The sequence below is a fragment of the Centroberyx gerrardi genome, chromosome 11 (assembly GCF_048128805.1).
Source record: "Centroberyx gerrardi isolate f3 chromosome 11, fCenGer3.hap1.cur.20231027, whole genome shotgun sequence".
NCBI classification, from domain to species: domain Eukaryota; kingdom Metazoa; phylum Chordata; class Actinopteri; order Beryciformes; family Berycidae; genus Centroberyx; species Centroberyx gerrardi.
Window position 1 is genome coordinate 5,798,021 of NC_136007.1, and position 8,279 is coordinate 5,806,299.

At 44.1% G+C, this 8,279-nt stretch overlaps 1 protein-coding gene across 1 annotated transcript in view; it reads right to left on the minus strand.

The window, feature by feature from the left end:
- Window positions 1–295, minus strand: part of havcr2 (hepatitis A virus cellular receptor 2) — a 5,664-nt gene extending 5,369 nt beyond the window's left edge. Inside the window, exon 1 of the mRNA XM_071904141.2 lies at window positions 218–295. Within this exon, the coding sequence (XP_071760242.2) occupies window positions 218–266 (49 nt within the window). The 5' untranslated portion in view covers window positions 267–295. The remainder of the gene's footprint in view (window positions 1–217) is intronic.
- Between the last annotated feature and the right edge of the window lie 7,984 nt (window positions 296–8,279).

Consider the following 8,279-nt stretch of genomic DNA (forward strand, 5'->3'; position numbering starts at 1 on the left):
AGGCGCAACACCTGTCAAAGGCGAAATGTGTGTCAAAACAGCACCTCAAACTAAATATTGTCGCGCTGCAGAGACGTCCCGACCCACACACCACACTCCACAGACCCAAGAAAACATCCCCGCTCTCTTTTAGGTCTTCCACTTCATTCTTGATTCATTCAATTAAAGCATCCTGACTGTTTCTCACAACACGACTCACTGTCAGATTTGTACTCACCTGTCAGGAGGCAGATGAAGGTGAAGGTGTGGAGAAGGAGCGGCAGCATGTTAGTTGTCTTCCTACAGACACACTGACTGACACACTGACTGACACACTGACTGACAGACGGTGAGACAGACAGCTCAGTGATGCTACTTCCCTTTTCCAGTGATGCTGATATTTATAGAGAGACAGACTGCTGTTGCCAAAGAGCCATGAACAAAGAAGAACACAATTTCCTCACTTTGGTTCAAGTAGAAAAACTGGTGAAATTAAGAGCTCCTCAATTTTTCTCTTCTGCAAACAAAGATCTTTCAGGTGATGTAGCTCCCCTCTGGCGGCCATGTTGGAGGTCCTCAGCTCTCTGAACAGCTGATTGTGTTTCTGTCCGTCTCAACAGAATTGAACAGACGGCTAATTTCTGTCTGTTTCTGGCTGAACTGATCATTTCATCACTGATCCATCTGATTGATTTAGTGTTTAGATAATGTCAGCTTGTTAGCTAGCTAACCATAGTATCTGGTCAGCTAACATCACTGTCTTGTTGTTACAGTAACACACCTGATTTGCACACTAGCTGTTCTTTGTAGCTTTAATGACCATGTTTCTCCTCAGGGATCAATAAAGTTTCACCTCACTCCTCACTCTCAGTCAGTTCTGCTTCACTGCTACATAAAGGTTTAAAAATCCTCGTTAGTGATGTTTGTTACCTGGTGATGAAGCCGATACCACGGCAACAAGGATCTTCATCACAACGCCGCTCACACTCCAAGAACCTGGACACACGCACACACACACACACACACACACACACACACACACACACACACACACACCACACATTTCTATTGTGAGATAGCTTCAGTCTCCATCTTCCACCCAGTGTATCAAATGAGTTTCTTCATCTCCCTCTCTCTCTCTCTCTCTCTCTCTCACACACACACACACACACACACACACACACACACACACACACACACCACACACACACACACGTTGAATCAACAAAGACTGAGCCAACCTTGCCATTATTGTAAGAAATATACAAGAACATGTGTAGTATGGTGTATGTGTGTGTGTCCTCTAGCTGACAGTATGGTATCTGTTAGCAGCAGTGTGTCCTTCAGTCTGGTAAAGTTCAAGTTCAAGTTCAAGTTTGTTTATTTACATAGCCCTTTATCACAAGCATGTCTCAGAGGACTTTGCAGAGAATGAGCCTAGCTCGGTCTAACTAGACACAATCAGTGGTGAACAAAAAGATAAAGGACAAGCATAGCGAAAAACACAAGGTAGACAAGAGCAGATTTTAGCAAGACAAACAATCTAGCCTAACCTACCCGGCACCCCCAGCCTTAGACCCTAATGCACACAAGGAAAAACTCCCAAGAAAAACCTTAGTAGGAAAAACTTGGAAGAAACCTTGGGTGGGCTGAGGCAGAGAGGGAAAATATTTTTATTGTCAGATATGATTTTGTCCAGGATCCCATGACTATCTGTATTGTAGGTAGAGAGATAACAGAGAAACTATGATCAAAACAGTCATTCTTTTACATTCTCTAATTGTGTTAACTTCTTGTAAATGAAATAATGCTGAAGTTTAACAATTCATCAGTTTGCTGGGGACCCCCTGGAACCCCCTCAAGGACCCCTGGTGGACCCCGGACCCCACGTTGAGAACCACTGGATTGAGCTCAGGACAAGTCCTCATGCAGCCACTAGAGGGAGCAGTTAGACAGCAGCACAGACTCTCTTCTCTTTCTATTGTGAGATAGCTTCAGTCTCCATCTTCCACCCAGTGTATCAAATGAGTTTCTTCATCTCCCTCTCTCTCTCTCTCTCTCTCTCTCACACACACACACACACACACACACACACACACACACACACACACACACACACACACACAGGCCCACATTTCAGCAGATGGGGTCAGGGGTCAGAGGTCAGCCAGGAGCAGAACAGTTCAATTGCTCCACGACTGTTTCCAGAATTAAACCTGTGAACTTCAGGAAATATACAGATTCAGATTCAGATTCAGAAAGCTTTATTACTATCACAAGCATGACAGAAAATTGTTTTTCACATGGCTCATAAAAAAGACATACCACACAAAAACAAATAAACAGACATCAGGGTTAAAAACATACATAAGATTAGAGATTAGAGGTAAAAGAGGAAAAGTGCAGGTGGCAACGTGCAAACATGACAGAGTGTGAATGTCTTTGTTTAAAATGCCGATGGCGGTTGGGATGAAGTGTCCGAGCTTTTAAACAGCTGATTGTTCCTGTTTTATTTCATCGATGCCATTCAGTTTTTTAAAGACTTACGAAATCACTAAGTCTAGTTTCATATCATCCAGTTTTTTTTGCCGGCTGCCATTTTGGTCGTCGCTGTTGTCGCTCTGTAACGCTCGTCATGAGGAAGTTTGTCCCACCTACATCCACCATCCAATCAGGTTTGTCGGACAGTATCTGTCTGAAATAACTGCCGGTGGATAGGCTTGACCAGACCGACTATGAATCACCGTGCAAATTCAAAAAGTGCTAAAGACTGAGACTCATGGAGCAGGACAGCAGGCAAAGTTTAGACTTCTGATAGTTGGGGCTGGAAGGTTATTTTAACTGCTTGCTTGATGATCCTAAAAGGTTTTGATTAGTTTTTTTATGGAGAGGGAACGATACCAGGATGTGATGCTGAAGGTGAGAAGAGATTCAGTGGGTGATTTGTAGACGGCAGTTAAAACGTCCTTCCTGTCGTTAAAACCCCGGAGCTTCCCTCAGCAGGAGCAGGCGCCGCTGGGCCTTCTGTACGCTGAAATTTAAAAAACGCATCTTAATTTCTTCCATCCACACTAAGCCGCCGTTTTCAACCACCGAAAACTGGGCTTTCCGAAAACGCTCTCCCGAGTGGATGAATGTGAAAACGCCGGTTCGGAAAACGGGGCATCTCAGGCGCTTCGCTGTCATGTGATCCCTGCAGGCTGAATTACTGCCTCAAGGAACGGTGGCTGGTGTCTGGAGAGACGCCCCGAACTTAGAGAACTCTACCGTGACACTTTTCGATTTAGGCATTTTTTCAGAAACTTAACTTGCTAACGGACTTTGTTCTTCACAATCGCTCTGTAAACAACAACCTTGAAAAACGCCTGGTGGAAATGGCGTCCGGCCCAACTGTCCTGCACATGCACATGGACGAAATGATGCATTTTTGGTATATCAGTGTGGACAGGGGACTTTTCAAAAATGCTAGTGAAAATGTTAGTGTGGACGAAAAACTTTGGACACTTTGGACACTGGTTTTCAAATTTATTTATGTGGACTAGACCTGAGTCAACGTGTTGGGAGACACTTCTTCACCTATCTGTAGACCCGACCTGCTCCACCTCCTGTCTCCTCTCTGTAAAGGTAGAACCGCCCAAACTGTCTCTGCCTCTGTCTGGGTGTGATGTCAGCGCCTGCCGCTGTCCGGCTGCCAGCGTCTCTCTGTCATCCTGATGCGATGTGACGGCGTTTTACTGCCAGCCGGAGACTGATGCCTCTCTTCTTCTCGGTGACTAAACCTTGCAGGAACATTGATTTACAGCAGCGGTCAGCAGCTGCTGCGTCAGAGCGGCCCGGCTGCGCAGTGTGCTGCAGGAAATGAATAGAAAACCCTCCAGCCAATCAGAATCAAGTACACTTATATACCAAGGGATGAATTACTGTCAAATCCCTGGCTGGTAGTCAACATCCCTCATTCTTGTGTGTGTGTGTGTGTGTGTGTGTGTGTGCTGAAAAGTTCAAACCAAAATGAAAATGAAGTTGCCCTGCAGTTCGATCGGAGCCTTCTCCCAAATGCCTGCCTTTGTATTTTGGCTTATATTGTCGTTATTGTTGAATTTTCTATTTAAAATAAGATATTAAAAATGTGCAAATCAACATGGTATACGCCCCAAAATGATCCAACATCAGTGAAAAGCCAATTTCAGTCAAACAGGAGATTTAAGCATGAAGACACAGACTGATAATGTAAAAAAGTTTATATTTATTGTTATTTTAATGTAAAAAAAGAAGTTGCATATTGCAGCTTTAATAAGAGAAGAAGTAGGTGATAGTTGGGGCAGATATAAATATTTGACCTGTAATTCTCTTACTGTTGACCTCATTGGTGGTTAAGGCTAAATGGGATTTCAATGGTGAGAAGTTATGACTTTTGAATATAGTGGCTTTATTTGTATTTAATTTTTCGCTCTGTTCCCCCGCTCTCTTCAGCTGGAACACCTCTCCAAGTCACAAGCTTCAAGTAAAGCAGGAGAGTTCATGTTGTTCTGTCCTGCAGGCTCGGTCTGAACACAGCGTCATGTTGTGTTCTTGATAAAACTCAGAAGCCTTTCAACTCTTCAGATGTGATAAATCATTTTAAAAGAAACTCTTTGTCATTTCTCCTCACTTCTAAAATAAGAAACCGGCCAAAGTACTCTCTTTGATTTCAATTTGTTGACTCAAGCGTGCGATGAATGGCTCGGTGAACTCAGGTCAACACAGGTGCACTGCACTGTATACCTGCACTCTGACCAATCACAGCCATGGAAGCACCCTGACCCACCAATCAGTTGTCAAGTAGTGTGGCTTATCCTCCACAGACAATTATCTTCTTTTCTCTCCTTTTCTTGTGTCTCCTCTCCTCGTCTCTTCTCTTCTCTCCTCGTCTCCTCTTCTCTCTTTTTGTCTCATCTCTTCTCTCCTCTCCTCTCCTCTTCTTTTCTCTCATTTTCTTGTGTCTCCTTTCCTCTCCTTGTCTCTTCTCTTCTCTCCTCTCCTCTTCTCTCCTCGTCTCTTCTCTCCTCTCCTCTCCTCTCCTCTTCTCTTCTTTTCTCTCATTTTCTTGTGTCTCCTCTCCTCTCCTTGTCTCTTCTCTTCTCTCCTCTCCTCTTCTCTCCTCTCCTCTTCTCTCCTCTCCTCTTCTCTCTTCAATTCTGTCCTCTTCTCTCCTCTTCTCTCCTCTTCTCTCCTCTTCTCTCCTCTCCTCTATTCTCCTCTCCTCTTCTCTCCTCTTCTCTCCTCGTCTCTTCTCTCCTCTTCTCTCCTCGTCTCTCCTCTCCTCTTCTCTTCTTTTCTCTCCTTTTCTTGTGTCTCCTCTCCTCTCCTCGTCTCTTCTCTCCTCGTCTCCTCTCCTCTTCTCTCTTTTTGTCTCTTCTCTTCTCTCCTCTCCTCTTCTCTCCTCTTCTCTCCTCGTCTCTTCTCTCCTCTTCTCTCCTCTCCTCTCCTCTTCTTTTCTCTCATTTTCTTGTGTCTCCTCTCCTCTCCTTGTCTCTTCTCTTCTCTCCTCTTCTCTTCTCTCCTCTATTCTTCTCTCGTCTTCTCACCTCTACTCTTCTGTTCTCTCCTCTTCTCTTCCTTTCTCTCCTTTTCTCATCTCTCCTCTTTTCTCTCCTTTTCTTGTGTCTCCTCTCCTCTCCTTGTCTCTTCTCTTCTCTCCTCTCCTCTTCTCTCTTCAATTCTCTCTTCAATTCTCTCCTCTTCTCTCCTCGTCTCTTCTCTCCTCTCCTCTATTCTTCTCTCGTCTTCTCACCTCTACTCTTCTGTTCTCTCCTCTTCTCTTCCTTTCTCTCCTTTTCTCATCTCTCCTCTTTTCTCTTCTTTTCTTGTGTCTCCTCTCCTCTCCTCTCCTCTTGTCTCCTCTCCTCTTCTATTCTGTCCTCTTCTCTCCTCTCCTCTCTCCTTGTCTCCTCTCCTCTATTCTTCTCTTCTCTTCTTTTGTCTCCTTTTCTCGTCTCTCCTCTCTTTTCTCTTCTTTTCTCTCATTTTCTTGTGTCTCCTCTCCTCTCCTCTCCTCTTCTGTCCTCTTCTCTTTTCCTCTCTTCTCTTCTCTTCTCCAGACAGTCCAGATATTACAGTAAAGTTTAGTTTCACTTCCTTGTCCAGGCAGTGAAGTCGGAGAAACGCTGACAGCAGCCGTTCAGAGTTTTATTGCAGCTTCATCAGACAGACTTTATGAGTCATGAGGCGTTCGGACACAGATTTGTTCCTCTGCTCACTCTGTGCTGGTTAATAGGATGTTGTTCAAGAGAAGGACAACATAAGACAGCATGGCCAGACTGTCTCTGTCTCTGTATCTGTCTTTCTATGTCTCCTTGGGAACTAGTTCATATCCAAACTCCTCTCGGTAAGAGGAAAAGAGCTGCACAAAGAGGTACAACCCATTACAGTAATATTCTGTATAAAGGTACAGTGCGTACATTCAATCTGAGTGGCAGTAAGAGTTGAGTATTAACCAAGCGTCTAAACCCTCAGGTGAATTTTGAAGCCGATCCTGAAGTGCAGCTGCTGCAGTTCCTCTAACGTCCGCTAGAGTCCGGCTCCAAAAAGACTCCAAACCGCCCGACTCCATGAAGTCAACGGACCACAACCCAACTTCTGAAAGTTAATACATTTTTCCACAAGATGTTATGGCGTCTATGGCCTCTTTTATGAAAACATAAAAAGGAATATAACTTCTAATGTGTGTCCATATGGACATTTTCAGAAGAACTGTGTCATTAACAGATATAACAGATAAAACACAGCGTTGTTTTCCTAGTGATTGACAGGTCGCAGATTACAGGCCAATAGCAGGCGGAGCTGCGGCTCTGCAGACGACCCAAACTCCGCCCCCTCCACCTTGGCTCCGCCCCTTGCCTCTCTTTGGCTGCTGCGACTCCAAAAAATGTCAACATGGCGGCGATCATAAACACAATCTTCAAAACCTTCAGAAGACGGTGGAGGAAGAACACTCACTGCTTCATCACATGGTTCACATGGTTTTACAGCTTATGGTTTTCACTCAGCTCCTATTTTCAAGAACAGCTGAGCCAAAGCTGTTAACACCCAGATGAAATGAAAGTTTATGTGATGAGTCATTTTAGAGAAAAACAAGTTAGTCTCAGGTCTGTAACAGGTGAGTGGGTTTGTTCTCTGGGAGGTGAAACAGCAGGAGGGTAAACACCAACCTCTGCTTCTGTTTTTTCTTTTTTACCACCGACTGATTCATCTTCTAAAAACAGACAATCTTTGAGTCACCACAGTATCACTCTGCTTCCTGAGCCTGAGCTTACTGATGGAGAACACACACACACACACACACACACACACACACACACACACATGGAAGCAGACGTACACACATACATTCATACACACACGTGCGCATACATGCACACACACTAACTGATACACCACATATTCACGAAGGCAGACGTGCGCACACACACACGCACACACACACACAATCATGCACAGACACTCACAATTACACACACAAAACACACACATACACAAACATGCACACTCACAAATACACACACACACACACACACACACACACACGCACACAAAACACACAAACATGCACACTCACAAATACACACACACACACACACACACACACACACACCTACACACACACACACAAACGAAACAACACTTTAAATGCTTTATTTAAATCCACCAAATTAAATTAAAATTTAAATAAGAATTAGACATTACAAAGGTTCAACGTGGCTTAAGGACATTTCAGGAGACACAAACAGCAGCCCAGCTACACACACACTCACACACACACACACACACACAGACACATGTGGGGAAATAGTGAATTACTGTAACAAAAACCAAAGTCCTTTAGCATTTCTCGTTTAAAGGAACTTGTACTGACTGCCACACAACAGCTTGTTAGCTTGCGGCTAGCAGTACCTATTGATTTCAACCAGAGAAGTTTCCCCCCCAAAAAAACACAACAAAACAAAAAAAAAACAACCTTTTCTTTCATTACACTCCCAGTCAGGAGAGACTGTTGAAGAGAGATAAGGGACTAAACATCAACATGTGTCGGTTTGCCTGATGAGCAAAACCACCTGTTCACCTGCTCATTATGCGCTGTTGTTCATTTATGAGCGTTTGAAGCCTTAATACATAATTTGACGTTGCACAAGTGAGCTGCTTCCAATCCCTCTATTCTGATTATATCCTGAGACACTGCAGCTCTTTTTCTCCCCACTAACAAAACCACACACCATGCACCGCTTGGAAAGAAAAGTGACACCTAATTATATCAGAGTAGTAGC